The sequence below is a fragment of the Myodes glareolus genome, chromosome 18 (genome assembly GCF_982192425.1).
Source record: "Myodes glareolus chromosome 18, mMyoGla1.1, whole genome shotgun sequence".
NCBI classification, from domain to species: Eukaryota; Metazoa; Chordata; class Mammalia; order Rodentia; family Cricetidae; genus Myodes; species Myodes glareolus.
The window spans coordinates 58,888,198-58,907,853 of record NC_142043.1 but is presented as its reverse complement, the minus strand read 5'-3'; the positions used below and the strand labels follow the sequence as shown (position 1 = coordinate 58,907,853).

The following is a 19,656-nucleotide window of genomic DNA, read 5'->3' as shown; positions in this document are numbered from 1 at the left end:
CAGAGTAGAGAGAATTCCTGAAATACTGGCAACAGGCTGGCTCTTCTCCAGAATTGTGGAAATGGCATGTGTGAGCAGATACAATATGTCCTGAGTACATCAGGTGGTCTTATGTTTATCAGAACACAATTTTCTACTCTGTCTCTTTTTATTTTTGCTTTCCCCTGCATGTATGCTGACAGTAAGAGCTGGTTACTGCACTGTTTTAAAAAAATGAAGTATTCAAGATATGAGCTTGGAGTAGAAAAAACTAAAGGCTATATACATGAAATTGATTCCTAGGAAAATATTAACAAACAAAAAAAAACCCTATGTGTTTTCAGATTTTAAAACTCTGGGGTATTGGGGATAGAAGAATATACTAGATCCCTCAGCCTCCATATCCCTGGAGCATGACCCCAGAAGGGGATACTGAGGCACACATTCAGCTTTGATACTTTCTGCAAAGCATTGTCAAACACATGCAGAACTCAGGGACCTGCAGCATTTCTGGTACCACCAGGCCACCACGTTGGTCCCTTCCTAAAATCGATTCACTCACGTCTAGGAGTGAGCTAGGCAGGCTGCAGGGGCTGATCTAGACAGCTACCTTGAAACCTTTAAGCTTTAGCCTTGTCATTGGCCAGCAGAGAAAGGTGTGATGTTTCACTGTCTTTTAGGGCCTTAACTGGACAATAACTGACAGTGGCCACACAATCTTATAGTTGAGATTGCCCAAAACTGTTGAAAAAAAGAGCAAGAGCTCTAATGAGCTTAGGAATGAAATCCATTGAAAGCATTATGGTTTAAACATGGGTGGCTTCATCTGATTACACAAATTAGCTTGCTAAAGTGCATGTTTTGTGAATGTAGAGCGTGAGAAATGATTTGTCTGCTCAATATCACTGTTAAATATGAATAAGAATAGAATGTTTTATGAAATAAATATGGGCACACTGATTTGTTACTGAGAGCTCAATTAAAATGTGTTCCCTCAGTATACTTGAACGCCTCTTAAATTGTATTTTTTAAATTCCAGGCAGCTGTTTACTTATTACTACTTTTTAAAATTCATTTTTTAGACTGGATATTTAAATTTTCCACTAAAGGAAAAAGTGTGAACATTTAATTTAGATGTACTTGACATAAACAGAGTGCTAATTAGTGGGACCACTCCAGGATAAATCTTCTGATGCTATGAATAAACATTATGACTTGTTCTTCAATCCCACAAGATATTCACCGCTGCAAATACCAAGGACCAAAGGTAACTTAATCTCTGAACAACCTGAACACATTTAGAATGTATCAAACTAACTCATTTATCTTGGGGCATGTCAATTGAGTTAGGCAGAGTACAAAGGAATTTCACACTTGTGTTGATGCTGAAACTAACCAGGTAACAGGTGAAGTAAGAAGAGGCTGAGATGAGGTTTATTTTCATCTATGTGAAATAAACATCAATAAAAACAACAGGAAGTTAAAGAAATCAGCATATTCTTAGGTAGTAAAATTCCAATATTACTATATTCTTACATATGGAAATTTGCCCATATGTGCATTTTATATAAATATACCATTCATATGTATATCTCACACGAATATTCTAATTTTCATTGTATAGTATTTAAAACTAGTCACTCTTCTATTGAGACACCAGCCCAAGCATATTTTGGTCACTACAGTCCTAATATAATGAATCTTATGAGAGATACTTAAGGTGACTTATTCATTTTTAATAAAATGGTTTGCTATCATGGAATGACTTAAGAAGTCAATTACCAAGTCTTTGACATTTTCTCTTCGCAAACAAAATCACAAGGAATCTAATAAAGCAATGTACAGTCGTGGCACTAACTCTCAAACCACTTATGGCATTTCTTATTGTCCGATACAGATTTTTGACTTAAGAAGAATGGGCTGTGCATCATATTGCTGGCTTTATTAAAGACTACATTCAAAGGCATTAGTAGGATTTAATGTTTTTCAAAGCAAGTTAGTACTCCCTTAGTAAGTATTCAAATGGAGGTTTTATGTTGGATTTTCTACACACTGCAATCTTTACAGAGCATCAAACATATCTACCCTCACTTTTGTAAGTTCATCCACTTAAGTTTCTACAAAGAACTTCTAGCCTTTGAAAATACCTACAAATCAATATTCATTACCAGGAAGATGCCTTGTCTAACTCTAGAGATCAGTAAAGGCAGACTTACCATCATCGTACTGGCCCCAGCTGACTGTCAAGAGCGAAGCAATGATGATCCCATGGGGTAAACACTTCCATAGAGCCCACTGTGGGAACATCTTCTGTCAAATTTCACTCAAGGCTGATCTGGAATAACATGAAGCAGGAAAACACATTGGACATGTTCATTATCAGCTATAGGAAAACAAAACTGTCAGGGCACAGAGGCAAAACTTTAAATACTTCATAGTTAATTAATTATGTCACACCATCCATTACCAAGTAACATTCGTGGCTAACACACTGGAACCCTTAGCAAACATGAATTTGTACAGAAGTTCATTAGCAGAACTTAGATTGGCAAGCAAGATGGTTGGGAAGTCAGTACATGAACAACATCAAAAGCATGCTCACTTGAAACCTGAGACACGGGGAGGGGCTAAATGGAATTCTAATCAGCCTAACTTAGGCTGTTAATGACGTGTCATTCAACAATCAAGTATACATTTCTCTGGGATGGATTATTGATGGTTCATTGTTCACATAAGTTTTTAATGAAAATGAACCATAAGGAATTAAATAGGAAAAACCATAATGAAAGGGTAATTACTTATGGTGTAGTAACTGGAGATTGTATTAACTGTCCCCAAACAGAAAAAGCCAGCAATTTTTATTGCATTGCCTTCCTAAGCATTTAGATGCATTTTAATTCCTATGCTTTACTTTCCAATGCCCCAGCAAGTTTTAAAGAAAAAGAATGGTGTATTGAGAGATCATTAGTTAATTAACACATTGAAAATATTTCTAAAAGACGATGTCCCGAATTTCCTTATGAACTGAGAAATTTATCTACACCAAATTACACAAAATAAAACATTATAAATTGTGGTCAAGTGGAAATCTGAATTCAGCTTCTTGGATTCACAGTGTTTCAGACCCAAATGTTACCAAAGACAAGAAAAAGAAGGACTCAGTGAGTCAAGTCATTGGGAAAAGATATCCGAGGAGGCTGTGCTTATCTAGAGGCACAGGGCAGGCTTGTCTAAGGAGATCACCTGGTACTCAGCGTCTCAGGGAGGCTGTCATGTAAGGATGTAGGCTAGGTCCAAAATCTCATGTGATGGCCCAGAGTTGGGATGGCCTTTTAGTCGCCTTTATGGTGTTGAAGGCTTCCCAGAGATCACATGAGGTCCTGCAATGCTCACCATGTCTAGGATTCTCTCCAGCAGATCAGCTTAGATAAGTCTAAGCAGAGGGCATACGGTTTTATGCTACGTGATAGTGTCGATATTTCATTTACACGAATCTTATAGTATTGATTTTTACCATACTGGATCACATGGAGCTTATTGAAATATGTTAAAGAGACATCAAAGTGTTCTGAAAGTATATGGCATGCTACCCTGGGTCAGAGACATTCTCTTTTCCTTTCTGTTTTCAGGACAGGAACTTCCTTTGTCCTGGACCATTTATATATAATTCTCGGCTGTGCTGTGTAGAGGAATGAGATAAAAGAGTATGAAATTTATTTTAATCCGAGTTCATCATCCAGTTCCATGACTTTGCAGAAACCAAATAGACGCTGTGGCTCTCACCAAAATTAAGTGGACATAGCACATTCCCTGTCAAAGTGTTCTAAACACCTAACCATTAGGCAAACACAAATGCATGCTCAAGACAGTGGCTCGCTTAGCATGAGAACCAATATGTCAGCTATGAACCTCTGCCACTCAACATCTGGACTCCTGTGTCCAGGTGTGGCTCAAATGTTTGTTCCATATATCATCAGAAATGCCTTATTACTGTCTTTCTCACTCCCTGAAATGAGGGGTCAGGGGTGGGGGACTCAGTACAAATCTTTGCTACAAACCTCTACGTGCAGGATGGTACAGGAATTAAAAGTCCATGGAGTTTGAACTGGAATCTATTCAGGGTCATTCCATCACAGAGAAGTTTAGGGTAACATCCCAGGGGGCAGGGAGGTGGGGAATTCCTTTTACGCTGCCACACTCTGGAGCCATTTCACCCCTTTATTGGTGTTCTGTAATTTTCTTTTGATGTTGGAAGGCAATGGTGCTAACCCTTCTTTTCCAAACATAGCATTACAAAGAAAACAAAAATGATGTTAACAATGAAAAATAGAAGCTTAAAACAGGGCTGTGGTTGACCTCACCAGCTGAGCACTTCCACAGCATGGCCAATGCCCTGGGTTCCATCTCCAGGAGTGAAAAGAGTTAAGGGAATACCCAAAACTTCCAAACTAATGGATGAGTGAGAAGATGCTACAATGGTATCCATAAGAAACAACAAAAGCAAAGGGAGCATCTTAGCCCAGGCCAGAAAGAAACAGTTGCCTTCCTTTGTGGGACCCCGTTTTGCCCACATGCTGTCTCTGCTCCCTGGTGAACGTTGAGTTTGTTGCTTTTCAGGCTGATGTTATATTGTTTTATGTCTGACTCAAATCAATTTAGTCTCACTTAAAAGCTTTCAAGATGAACACGACCTTACAGGTCACTACTTTAAAATCTTCCCAGCCGCTGATCCCATTGTGGATCCAGAAATAGCCCCCTTTGATATGAGACTCTGTACAGGGTTGCTTGGTGCAGGGTTTTGTACACTTCAGAACACATCACACTAAATCGTGCATATTCATCAGAGAAGAAAGACTAATGTCCAGCTGGAAGCAAAGGGGCTCAGGAGAACGCTTGGCTGTTTCTGAATCAAGAAAATGCAACACAACTGTGTTTTTTATCACTTCCTTCCTTGCTTTCTAATTGCTTTATCTCCAATCTACCTGTAAAAACACCAGTGTGTTGCATTGAGCAACCTGCAAGAAGGCTCCAATCCACCCTACAAACCTGACACCCTACAGATGGAGAAAAGCTGGCTCTACACGGCAACATGGCAAGAACGCAGCTTTGAAGGAATCTGTGCTTCAGGAACTAGAGAGCACCGTGTATACTTAGTGCCACGTTGTGCCAACCAGAGGAATTGTGCCAAGCAGTGGAATTTACCATGACACCCGCTGAAACAAATCGGATGTTTTAGGTTGAGACTACTTCTTTAGTAGCTCTGAGGTCTTTGGGATTACAGACAATAACTTTCTAGACGCGAAAACCCAGTACATCGCTAAATGAGTAGAAAGGATCTTCAACATCATCTCCAAGGCAGCTCTGTGTCTCGAACAAACTCATGCTGGTCCTCTATACACAACCCTTTCCCAGCATGCCACTCTTCAGATATCGCTATGCCTGAGAAGTCTAAAGTGTGCCCAGAGTTTAAAAGGCATACAGTGGGCTTTGAAGAACTTCAATCCGTTCTCTATTAAGGAGGTAATTTAATTAGTGTGTTCAACCCTCTGGTGTTGTTCGACTTACTTTAGCTATAACATTCAAACCCTGTCAAAATACCAGGGATAGAAGCTTTTACAATTAGGTTTCAATCTTACAGAGGAGAGGCAGAAGCTTCCTGCTTGGTGTTTGGTCTTTTCCTGGGGGCTAAAATACCTCACTATAATTATTCTCTAGAGTATAAGTCTGTTTTTGAATTTTATATTAATTGTGTTCTCTACAGAATAATAGTAATAATAAAGTATTCTCATTATTCTACCATTCATAGTCTCAGAATTCATTCTCCCAGAGAGAACTTACAGAGGGACACTGGCTACCTCTTGCTCTTCTAGCAGGTAGAAACCATCAGAGCTGATAATGCAATCATTTTCTGGATTAAAACATAGGGATAGTACCTATTAATCAAATGAATATAAAACTCCATAGACATTATTATTATAAATGATGTTTATAAGGTCACAAGTGACACGAAATGAAAGAACAAGCATTGTCAGAAAAATTACATTATCACATTACACTTCTGCCCATTAACATGTGAAATCAGGCTGCACACAGCATCGACAAATGAAGAGAACCTTGTTCAAAATCTCAATTTCCTAAGAGCCTATTTGCGAGCCCTCTGCAGCATGTCTACAGTTCAAGTGCAGTCTGTTCATGTCTTTGAGCAAGGAAAAACATCTAGTTTTTTACTGTTTGAGTGCAAATCAAAGACGCACCCTTCAGCATTTAAACCCATGCTCTCATCAAGGGTAAGGGCCATAGGAAGGGCAACAGGAGCAAAGCTAAATACCAGGCTTGGTCTAGAGATAACATTTTTGAAAATGTTAACTTTTCTTTAAGCCGTCGCTCCTCATCACTATGAAAGGGACTGTTGATTTTCTTGAGACCAAATCTGGAGCACACTGTCACTAAGGTGGTAGGCCACCCCACATCCATTCTCAAGAGGAAGCAAGGGAGCACCACAACGTCAAGGGAGTCTGATTTTCTACAGTTAGCCTGTCAAATACCCAGCACGTCTGATCTCTGACACAGTCTAGAAAGAGCAATGTAATGTTATGTTACTGTTATGGGTTCCTGGTGAGAAATGTCTGTGACCCACATGCTAGAGGAAAGTGAACCTCCTCTCCATGCAACCTCAACTACCAAAATGAGAACAAGGAGCATTCCAGAAATATTCTCATAATTCCATGTATTAATATATGTTTTATCATAATCAAGTATATTATAACTATATTATATAATTCTATACAAAATACATGTAAATGAATATATTTTATTTATAGTCATATTATAGATGCTGATATTATCTCAGTTTTTTTTTAATAAATTTAACTAAAATCCAAGAGGAGAAGCTGCCATGTCAGCTAATGTGGCATAAGAACGGTCTAGTTTTGCACTAGATACAATGTTGACCAATACCTAGTGTTCATATGCTGGAGATTCCTCAATAAATGTGGAGGTAGTAGGTGGGGCCCATAGAGAGGAGTCTAGGGGGAGGACTAATTTCACCAGGAAGTGCCTTCAGAATACAGGGGCTGTCTAGAAAATGAATCACTATTCCAGGATAGATTGCAACTGATAGTTTCATTTGGTGATGTTTATACAACCTAAGAAACACAGATAAACTAAAGATAAACACTGAGTCTTCTCTTAGGTCTAGTCAACAAAAATAGAAACATGATTGCATTTTGAGACTGAAAATACAGCAGGGTCCTGTTTACCACATTTGTGGTAAAATTGGTTTACCACAAATTTACAAGCTCAAAAGTCCCACGTTTTGTATTGATGTTGCAGCTGAAGATGGTTTATTTTCATAGCCAATTTTCTTATATTGTAAATTAGTGGAACCTGTGGCATTTAGCCACAAGTTGAAGGAAAACAATCTTCTGTTGTAACTAATACCTTAAAACTAACCAGTACTCTTTAGGAAGGGTCGATTGTGTATCTACAGTAGTGAGTTTATTATTTGCAAATTCTGGGCAGAGTACTTTAATTCAGAGCTTAGAACACTGAGAAAGATGAATTACTCGTAAATGAAGAAAGGAATTACGGCTCATTAGGAAGTTTTCAGGTTCCTGCTTGGATGTTCCACCAAAGAGGCAAGTCCTGTGTGATATCCTGCCTTATATCAATATGTAATCAGACCTTCTAACTAATACATAAGAAAATGTAAAGATGATATACAACCTTTTAATTCAAAAATTTTAAATTTGTTTATTTTACATGTATGAGTGCTTTGCTTGCATTTAAGTATGTGCACCATGCATGTACCAAGTACTCACAGAAAACTAGAGTGCATTGGATCTCCTGGAATTGGAGTTATGGAGGATTGCAAGCCATCATGTGTGTTCTACAAACTGAACCCCAACCATGTAAAAGAGCAATAAATGTTCCTTATTGCTGAGCCATCTCTCCAGCCCGAGTGATGCACAGTTTCTTGATTTGGTTTTTTTATATGAGACAACATCTGGAAATAGGGAATTGATGTGAGAAAAAAGGGGGAAGAGATGTTGGAAGAGAAAGGGAAGGCATACTAATGTGGGATTTACTTCTGTATGCTGTGAATGTGTTTGGTTAACGAATAAAGAAGATGCTTGGGCTTATCACAGGGCAAAATAGAGTAAAGTCAGGTGGAAATTCCAAGCAGACATAGAGAAGAAAGTAGACAGAGTCTGGGAGACACCATGTAACCACCAGAGGAGACAGACACCCGGAAATTTTACTGGTAAACCTGCCATAAAATGATATTAGGAAATATGAATTGAAATAGCTATTTGAATAATGCTATATATAATATATATTTTATGTTTATAATATTATAAACATAATATATGTTTAAATGTCATGTTTATATATTATAAATATAAACTAAAGACTGAAAAATGGGAAACATAATTGAAAGATTTTGTTTATTATAGTGCAAGTATATACATTATAAAAGTTATTTATTTAGCATGAATAAAATAGGAAATATGTATTCCATGTGTTTGCTAAGCAACATAAGCAGAATGAATGGGACCAAGTTATAACTACTTCTTTTTAATCGAATAGAATCAAATACCACATCCCTTCTGAATGTGATCTCTCTTTCATGTTCCACAGAAGTTAATCAATGATCAAAACGATGCTGTCTCAGGAAAAGTCTTGTTTCACCTTTCACTGGTTTTCCGTGAACTTTAGGTGAGGTCCTTAACCTACTGCATTTGACTGACATGTTATAACTTTAAAGTTTCAAAATTCTGCCAAGAACTAAACATATTCACCTGATGGTCAAAATCAGAGAAGATGAAAGTGTAATACATGCAATAGCATGTACCATTGATTCTAAGACAATGTGGTTTAACTAAAGTTTGATAAATCAATTATACTTCTGATTTTCTTCAATAAGTACTGCTTTTTTACTTCCATACAACATATATATGTTGTATATATGCTTACAGATGCACTGTGATGCATGTAGAAATATCTCAATTATGGTAACAAAAATAATAGTCTAACAGATAAAGAAAACCATATGAAAATAGCATTTTTAAAACTTTAAAAGCTTTGTTTTGAAGAAGAAAATTACTTTAATTAAAGAAATTACTTTACACTTCATCTTAGAACCCTGCTTAGGGAAGTGATCAATTTTTACTTGTAATTATAGGAAGATGAATCATTTGTCTAAGGAAAATAATTTTCTGTAAAAAATAATACAAGCCCTACAAATCCACCAAGAACACTGTATTTTCAAAGAGATAAGATTTTATACAGCACCACATTTTATTTGAACACACAAAGTGGTGTTCTAAAACACATCTGTTGAGTTAAAAACAGAGCCTCAATCAATTCTATATTCAAACTACATTAAATCTATATTAGATATTGCGGTTGCATGACACAAGAGATAACATTTAAAGTCTGTCTAATGCATGGGATTATAGAATATAATATACAAAAACTAAAATCAAGTGAGCAACAATATGAAGAAAAAATAGGTAAAGTTTCCTTAGTAGGAGTGTGGATATGACCCTAACTTACAAAGATGTGTCCAAACCAGTTCATTACTCACTGATGGAGAAATCATAACATAAACAATATATGCGTGCAAGGGAATTTTATTCTGCTATTACAAAACCTCAGGTCTTCTTTATAAGTAGATATTCTCTTAATGACTTATGACTTTCCAAAGCCAAATTTAACACTTTCATGCTGTGATCTATTGTTTCCATTAATTGAAACAAATTCTCTGTGGTTACCTCTCTCTCTCTCTCTCTCTCTCTCTCTCTCTCTCTCTCTCTCTCTCTCTGTGTGTGTGTGTGTGTGTGTGTGTGTGTGTGTGTGTGAGGGTGGGCTCTTGCACACACATGTGTGTTATGCACGTGCACATATACATAAGTGTGCAATTTAAAATAATCAATTATTTCACTAACACTTGCCAGGGAAGCTGAGTCAGCCCTGAGTAAAGCATGCTGCCTCAGAGATGTTCATAACCTACTCTTGGAACAAACCTGGGGATACTGCAAACTTCACGTAAAGTACAAATTTGTTTGCATTGCAATACATATTTATTATGAACAAATTCAAATATCCTTATATTAATTACAAAAAGCTTGGAACACAACTGGAAAATAGGTATAAAGTACTAACTCTCAGGTTTCATAAAATATGACATTTTATTGGGCCATTTAATTTTGGAATCAATGAAAATATGTCAATTTTCTTCTTAATGTCAGTATGCAATTATTTCTAAGCCCTTTCTAATGTGATAGTATTGAATTTTAAGATTCTTTCAGCAAGCGTCCTTGTAGTATGATTGAGTATACTTTGGGTATATGCCAAGGAGTGGTATCGCTGGGTATTTAGGTAAATTGAGCCCCAATTTATAAGGTAACATAAGCTAGAATATGCAAATACTAATTTAATATATTTTAAATGATGAGAATATTAGAAATTGACAAAAATTCTTTATATTAAGGAGAATTTTTCAGAAAAAAATGAAAGACTGAGACAAAACATAATGGAAGCTTGAATTATAGTCTTTTACCAATTAATTAGCTCTGATCACCTGTATAAAGAGTGCTTTTCCTATAGAATCATTGAGGAAGTTCAGAGGTCCAACATTTAATTACCCCTTCTAAAGTATGCTGCCTAACTTCCAAAACTATGAAAAAAAAATCCACAAGTTTTCATGAGTCAGCAAGATATTTCCCTTAGAACTAAACCATTAAAAATTATCAACTCCATGCAAATTAATGGCCAGAAACTTCCCTGCCTACTTTCTGAGATGCGATTAGATCAGAGCCAGCCATTATATGTGGATGTAAAGGGCTTCTGGGAAGCCTTAAGATGTGGACGTCATTACTCTGAGGCCCTCGGGTAAAGATGAATCAGATCTTCAGAATGAGTTTGGAGCAACAGTTTTAATGAGGATGATCATTCGCTAAAGGGAAGAACTGATAAAGCCATACATCGCAGCGTCTGTTCCTTACCTGCCCAGCCGCCGCCACAGTCTCCACAGAGAAGTCTGGTGTCACTTTGTAAACCCAAGAGTTTAAAGAACAAGAGAATTCAGAGGTAATCGTGATGCTGGTATGTATTTAGTTGCATTTTTAGATTCCTTTTCTCATTTTCATGTGCAAATGTGGTGTCCATGTGTCTGTCTATACATGTGTATATGTATATATTTGTGTGTGTGAGCACATTTGTGCATGTGTGTACGTGCATGTGGAGGTTCAAAGCTGATATTGTCATCATCCCCAATGATTATTTCCCTTTAATCTCTTTATCAAACCCTGAGTTTGCCAATTGACTAAGCTTGATAGCCATCAGGCTTGGGGATCCATGATCTCCACTTTCCAAGCCAGGAATAATAGAAAGGCCACCATCATTTTTCCTGGCACTTGCATGGACCTCAGGGATCTCAACTCTGGTCTTCATGTTACTGTGGTAAGCACTTTAACTACTGAGTAAGAGTAGTTCCATAGCTCCATGCATTCTTCACTACCTGTGGTCTGATATTTACTTGTGTTGATTGGAAGCTTAGGGGGACACTGAGAAAAATCTAAGAACAAGAAGTTTCTGAATTTCAAGTGATACTAACTTTGCCCTGGAAATTACAAACCATGGCTTTTATTTTATCGTGCATTAAAAATATAGAATAAGCATACATTCTCAGATAATTCTCATTAATTCTCAGATTTGTAATTGAATTATTTTTACTTAAGTTTCATTATATTGAAAAGTGAAATGAAATTTATGCCCTGACAATGCTGAAGCATGTATGGGCAGCCCATATATGGCAGTTCTGTTGAACTTTCCCATATTGGGTTTCATGGTCCAAGTTGATGGGGATGACTGAACAGGTCTCTTCCTCAAGAGGGCACCAGGTCTCATAACATGGTTGTGAGCTACCATGCAGTTGCTGGGAATTGAACATAGGACCATTAGAAGAGCAGGTAGTGCTCTTACCCACTGAGCCATCTCTCCAGGCCTCTTTCATTGGATCTGTCTAGTCCAAATGTCTCATATGTGTGCACATCTTTCACAGACCTTGTCCATCCTCCTGCTTCCTCCTTAGGCACAGCAGACAATGTTGACTAAAGAGCTGCTTGCATTGTTCTGATCTTGGTGCCAGTTTGAAATCTTTCATCTTTTGGCATGCCATGTGACGCCCAGCCAGTTTGATATTAGTTCTCTCTATATTCAGAATCCCTGTATCATTATCATCATATTCTCTAAACCTGTTTTCATAAGCATACACTGTCTGAATAGGTTTTAATATATTTTTGTCTGGGAAAATATTAAGTCTGTAACGTATGCACCATCTTAGTGATGATGTGCTGAACCCCCAGGACAGGGGAGGTAGAAATTCTGTCTGTAATATGCAGGCTATCTGTAAAAATAACGTATGAACCTAGGATGGTATAGGTGCAAATTTCAGTAATAGGTCTAGTCATTATTTTCTCAAAAATGTAGTTGTCAGAACTGCCACATACTTATTAGACAGAATACGAATTTATTGAGAAATTCATTCCTGTGTGTACCAAAATCCCCAGTATAAATCCAGAATGCACATCCGGCAGTCCTCGGCATTCTGGTTGCTTCTTTTGCCCCAAATGTTAATACATACTCTAATTTTGCAACCCTGAGGGCATGTTTAAACATTCTACAAAACTTCCAGGCTCCTCTGCTACTGAAGTGTGTTTATCCATGCCTTTTCTATGCTTTTGAGGTTTAAAGAGGATTCTAGACAATCTCTTAAACCAGCTCTTGGTAAAAATAGCTGCTTGTCTTTTTGAGCAACACTGAGATTGGCATAATTTCCCACGAGATACTTACATACTAAAAGTATACACACTGGTCTTACAGACACAAATAGAAGCAAAGAGAATGCTTGTACAGCACTTCATTTCTGTAGGTATTTCTCAATTTTCCATAAACCTAATTATAAAGAAGTGTTTCCAGGTGAATAGCAGGGTTGCCATAAACATGTTTGATGTGGAAAGTCCTTCTGTATATATGTTACTTTTATTAGTTAATGAATAAAGCTACTTTGGCCTACGACAGGGCAGAATAGAGCTAGGGGATGCTGGGAGAAAGTAGGTGGAGTCAGGGAGACACCATGTAGCTGCTGAAGGAGAAAGACCCGAGCCCCCAGCCAAAACCTTACTGGTACACCACGAACCTCATGGTAAAATACAAAATAATAGAAATTGGTTAGTTTAAGATGTAATAGTTAGTTAATAAGAAATATCAGCTAATAGGCCAAGCACTGTTTTAATAATATAGTTTCTATGTGATTATTTCAGGTATGGGTGACCAGGAACGAACAGCAGCCTTCACCTACATACATTCAAGGTGATAATGTCTGTGATCATAACATGTATGGTGTGGTGTTTAGAGAAAATGCACCATTTCAAAGGTAACTATATCTAAATATGGGAAGGAAAATACTCATATATAAAATATAGAAAAATGAAACCCGATGGCATAGAAGCTCTTTCTCAAAGCATTTTCTACCTCTTGTACATTTTTCTTGTTATTTTTAAAACCATCGACTATAAAATAAAACATGCATAATAGTGGAAATAGCTAATACTTTGCTGGCATAAACTCAGAACTTTCCCTTAGAGATTAATGCATTAAAGAGTAAAATTTGTGTTTAATGCTATTGAAAGCAGTTTTATACGAATGTGGACAAGCATAGCATCTGGCAAATGCACTCAGATCCACGAGGCATTGCTAATTAAAGTGGGAAATACTGTTGGCAGAGGTCAGCCTCTAAAAATCACTTTTCCCAGAATCACACGAGATGCAGACTAATCTTAATCCTCGGAGCTAAGACTAAAATTGTATCGTGTACTATCTTCTGCCCGCCAAGTAATACAGACCTGGTGAATGTCATCCAATTGTCATATTAAGCTACTTTAAGTGTGGCTCATGTCTGTAATTTACTTGTAATCGTATTCTGAGTAGAGCATTCTTAAGCTACAGTAATTATAATGGGGTAAGTGTCTGGCAATAGCGATTGGTTTACGAAAAATACAAACAAAATAACTAATAAGAAAGGGAATGGAAACAGTCTGATAAGGAAAGTTTTCATTATACTCTTGCAAGGAAGTCAAATACTGTTATAAACTAAAATGATTTCTCAATGACCATTTTCAAAATATTATTTCTCTACAAGATTAAAGAAATAGTTGCTTTCTAATATCATGAACTAATTAATGTTGGTAACAGCTTTGGTTCTGTGATTGTTGTACATGGTGGAGATAGAAAATATGTTTCTAGCCAATCTCTAGGTGTCTGAGTATGTGCTATATTGATATATGTATAAATTTCCAAGATACATTTTATCAAATATGAATAAATTAGCAATAATTAAGTGAGTAAGTGTCCTTTGAGATTTTTCCTGGTTTCAAAAAGACTTAGCTTTTTTTTTTGTTTGTATCTTCCAACATACTGATGATGAGTTATGCATTTCTCTTAAATGGAAACAGTATGGGGAAGGTTGTGCAAGGTAAATGAGAATAAAGGGAAGCCCTATGAAAACTGATATGAACAGACTGTAGCACTTCAGGTTGTTAGACAAAGAACCCTGGCCTTAGATAAGGGCACTTTCCCTACAGTCAGTGACCATACACAATTTCTGAAGACAAATCTGAGGAGTGTGCTTGAATACCTATGTTTAGGTACATCTGATCATATCTCATATACATGACATTGAATGCAATTATCGAGAAATTTTAGAAAACATCTTACTTTATTTTAAATATATTAGTTATAAAGACCTTTGTGTTGTTTACATTTTTATGAGAAAATACAAAAATACAAATGTAAAGTTAATATTATTAACTCTCATTATTATGTTGAATGATATGATAGAAGGAGGACTAAAGTATGAAAAGGATTCCTGCATTGTGTTTTTAGTTCAAGAAAAGCTGAGAAAATGTCATATGAGCTGAAGCCAATGGTATTATAGACAATCCATAATTGGGGCACAGGAATGTACTTCTGAAGGGGCTTCGTTAGGAATGTGGAATTTGTGATGGAGTCATGGCATCCATGTAGGTCAATATAAGGGAGAAAATAGTCACTAGAAAGGGAAGTGTCTGATATAGCAGCCTTGGAGAATGAAATTGTCACTACATCTTTTATCATGCTGAAACAGAAGCAGCTCTGGAGGAGAAACAAGACTCTGGTTCGGGATATTGAAGACTTTAAGGGTTGTTAAGTCACTGAATACAGATGCCCACAGACTCTCGAACTGAGGAGAGGATATGAAAGTTGTCATCCCTGAAATAAACAGAATGGATGGAGCTAAGTGAGTAGAAATGAGGAATACACAGGATCTGCCAATGTTTGGAAATCCCAAAGTAAACCAAGCTTAAAGACTGAAAAGTAGAGAAGAGCTGTAGATGAAGTCAAGGGAAGTTTTTGAAGCAGAGATTCTGATGTAGCAGATGTTTCTGATAGCCAAAGAGTAAAAGACATGGGGAATTCTTACCAAAGGGTAAGAGGAACAGGGAATTCACCACTATGGACCTGCCAAAGCAGTAATCACTGGGAGCTCTCAGGAAAGTCACTTAAATGGATAAGTCTAAGCAATAATCCAGGCTGAAGATGTTCAAGAACATGGAATGTCTAGAGATTTCATTGTTACTATAGAAGGTTCAAGTGAATGTTGCAGATATGAGTGGCAATAGCTAGTTTGGGAGTTAGGGACATGTGCCCAGGTGGCACCTGTGCCAAGCACATCTGCTGCCCATGAGACTGACCTAGGGAAGCTGAGTTCAGACAGCAGAAGTAGGTAGGCTTCCTTGGTGAGCCCAGTGCTTCAGCTTGGCAATCAGTCATCTACAGCTTGTTGTATGCAGAGAATAAAGGTTCACAGTTGGTGGAAGTTGGGGATAAAAAAGTTATGTCGGGGCTGTGGAGAGAAGGAGAGAGCTGCATCCTTCCATAAAATTAACATGACAAAGTTTATTCCATAAATTTTCTCAATTAAATTGAAAAATAGAAAATTATTTGCCTAAGAAAGAGATTGCCTAAAAGATGATGATAAATGTGAAGTGTGTAACTAAAGTGAAGAAACATTTGTGACGAATTAAACTTTAGGGCACAGTGATCTTTTCAATAGCGGGATAAGTCATTCTTCCTGTTTGTGGCACAGTTGCACTCTGAAGTGTTGGGATGATCTTGGTAGCTACCACGATAGTCCTGAGTCTGCAATACAGTTATTATTAACAAAGAGCAGATCAAACTCTGCCCAAGGGTATATTTATTTATATGATATGCTTAACAACTTCCAATCATCATTTCAGAAGTTGACTTTCAGCACAAAAACCAATTTTTGAAATCCAAACTTGAATAGATATAGACACACAAGCAAATGCTTTGTTATGTGCACAGTGCTCCCTATGAAGGGAACAGAGATTCTACTGAAAATGACGGGGTGTGGCAGAGAGTGTGTCTCAGTACTTTCTCTCCATCTGAGATTTTGAAATACTGACGGTAAAATGAGAGCTGCTGCTTAGTGAAGATGCAGAGACACCTTTACCCCAATTAATGTTTTCTAACAGCTCAAAACCAAAGATAATGTCCATGCCAAGGACAGTATCACTCAAACAACTCTGGAAAACAATCCCATGAAATAACAGGTGTGCACAACAAAAGTCTGACAGGGCAGGGGTGAACTGTCGGCACACAGAACACAACACCGAAGCTCACATCTTGATTGGCTACTGGGAGAGTTCTGAGATGGGTTCTGGTCATGCTTATTGATGACAACAAAAGTAAAAAACACTTTAAAATCATATTAATTCATGAAGGGACCTTAAACTACTTAAAAATTCTAAGGGCTATGGAGGAATTAGTGTTCTAGATATTCTAGATGGACATTTGTATTCTCCATGAGATTCCAAAACTCAATCTTTCCTTGAAATAATATTAAAAGTTGTTACTAAATAAGTATACCCAAGCCATAAAATGATAAAATAAGAATTTCTGATAATTTTAGGTGTTAGTAATTTATATAGATGAAAGATAAGTGGATGGTAGATTAGACCAATATGTACTAGGTTAATGTTAAGTAAAATCTCTAAATTATAATTATAGGTGTTAGAGAATATGGAATAGATTATATTCACATAGATTACAATAAAAAGTCATAAAATTAGTCATTTTAAAGGTTTATGAGCTGAAAGACATTACAATGGTAGTACATAAAGTTGTGTAAAAATATGTCATTCATTTCATACACCAAATAGCCTCTTTTGGATTTAGTAACTAAATAAATTAACAAAGAAAAGAGCTTAAATATTACGGAAAGTGCTCTAAGAAATTGTTAGTCTCAATAAACAAACAAACAAAAAACCCTTCATCATTACCACTGCTTGAATGCCACATACTTTGGATATTATTTTTTATTTGAAATCTACATCATTCCTTGGATGATGTTTCAGCTTGTTAAATATTGACAACAAATAATGCCACCTTTTCCAAAATCCCAAACAAGATTACTTGCACAATTGTGTAAGACTCAGAGAAGACAGCCATACAGATATGATCCTGGCTTCCTCCAAAGTGTTTCTCATTTGGATGGAGGTTAGAACCCAGATGAACTGTCCAATAATGCAGATGATTATCTGGGATGGTGGCAAAAGACCAGGTAGGAAGAACCAGATAGACAGTACTGTCGCAAGTGACAGGCTCTGAGAAAGACAAGAACAGCTGTGGCCAAGTTATAGGAAAAGAAAGGTCACAGAGGCACAAAGAAAGTGGTTGGCCAAGAAATAGCCCCACTTTACTGTAACTTTAACACGTTCTACAAAGTGCCCATATCAGGGGAGAAAAAGTTAAACCAGTCTTTGACATCTAGATTTTAAGCTATAGGGAATCTCTGAATATTTGCTATAATAACCTCAGAGATATCAAATAAAGTTCTTAGTTTCTGCTAACAGAATTAACTTTTAAAGTCTATTATGTATCAAGTTTAATGTCCCAGTTTCTCTATGAATGTCAATACTTTCTTAGGGACATAGATGCTACCCTCATTGAATTTGAGTAAAATTATAAGCAGATGAAGAGCTATAAAAAACCAGGTTATTTATTCAAACTGTTCTAGGGTAAAAGATGCCCCTCTAAGCTGGAAATGCAAATAGGCAGTCCTTTGGAAGGAACAGATATTCCCCTGAAGGTAGGATGTGGACATAAGAGGTGATAGATTGTCCCATGAGAGGTAGAGGGTTTTCCAGCAGAAGATTGCAAATGTGCTGTGGATACTCCTTCAGCCAATAGCCTTTAAGATACTGGTCCACTTTGGGCGTGGTTTCATGTGCTATAAATGCAGATGGAATATGTACGTGGGCCTCTTGGCTGCTGGATTCAGTTCCTAATGCACACAGAGGACTGCAGATCACTACCCTTTCTGTGAGTTTATTCCCAAACAAATAAACCTTTGTTATATACTCCATTCTGGGTTGTTGTGGAACTCTTTTATACATCAACAAATGGTGCCCAATGTAGGGCCTGAGTACACACCATTGCCAGGCACTCTTCAAACCCCCTCCTATGGCCTTCTTCCTCCCCACCACAGCTGAATTACTCCTCTGGTGTACAGCTGCACATGGTTTGGCTCAACTTGACCATGACAGCAACAGATCCACACCCATATGGCTTGGTCCCACCTACTAAAAGGCTGAGGCTTTCTGCTGTAACTCCTCTATGGCTTCTCTGGCTTCTGCCAGGCCTGCTCTGATCAGGCTGAACTCTGACTCTTGGAACAAGGGCTCTAACCCTGAACCCGGAACACAGGCTTGCTTTCCATTCCCAGTTTATATCTGTAAATGCCTGGCCCAAGTTCTGACCAGTAACCTCATGGCTTGCAATTGTCTGCAAACTCTGCATTCTTTGATATTCTGCTCAACTCAAACTTCTCTGTATGTGGGTATACTGCTCTTAAGTAATTAACTAAATTTATTAGTAATTCTAAGTCTCCGGTAATTTATGTACCGATCTAGGATCTGCCTTACTGCCATAACTGCAGCACCTACTGGCCAATCAAGATTATTACACTTACAACATTTTTTTTTCTGAAAATTATAATGAAGGTAAGTTAATTTGATTAATAAATAAATAAAATTGAAAATTGTAATCCAACCCCAATATATTTGCAGACAGTATCACCTTTCAGGAATTTAACAACCTCTTTGTGTCCCAGAAAATACAGAGGACTGAAGATTGCTACACTTTCTATTTTATCCCCAAATAAATAAACCTTTATTATAGTCCATTTCAGGCTATTATGGAACTCTTTTGTATGCCAACAATAATGGTCCCATGGGAGGCAACAGATGGTCCCAAGGGACGTAACAGATGAACCAATGGAAGACAATAAATGCTCTCATGGGAAGGGAAAGATATTTCCATAAGATATGCAGATGCTAAAAAAGGAAGGGGGTAGATGGGTCCATGGAAGGTGACAAATGGGACAATGTGAGGTGACAGGTGGGACCAAGGGAGGTGACAGGTGAGTCCATTTGAGATAGCAGATGAGCCCATGAGAACTTTGAGATGATCCCTAGAGATGTGGCAATTGCATCCATGGGAGGTGACAAATGGTGCAATGGCAGGTGAAAGATGACCCCTTGAAAAGTG

The 19,656-nt window shown here is 37.3% G+C and overlaps 1 protein-coding gene across 4 annotated transcripts in view; it reads right to left on the bottom strand.

Moving 5' to 3' along the window:
- Pcdh15 (protocadherin related 15) overlaps positions 1–19,656 on the bottom strand; it is a 1,307,054-nt gene that overhangs the window by 560,269 nt on the left and 727,129 nt on the right. For all 4 annotated transcript variants that reach the window (XM_085679751.2, XM_087898231.1, XM_087898232.1 and 1 more), the window contains one exon: positions 2,196–2,314. In XM_085679751.2, the coding sequence (XP_085535877.2) occupies positions 2,196–2,286 (91 nt within the window). In that variant the 5' untranslated portion in view covers positions 2,287–2,314. The remainder of the gene's footprint in view (positions 1–2,195; positions 2,315–19,656) is intronic.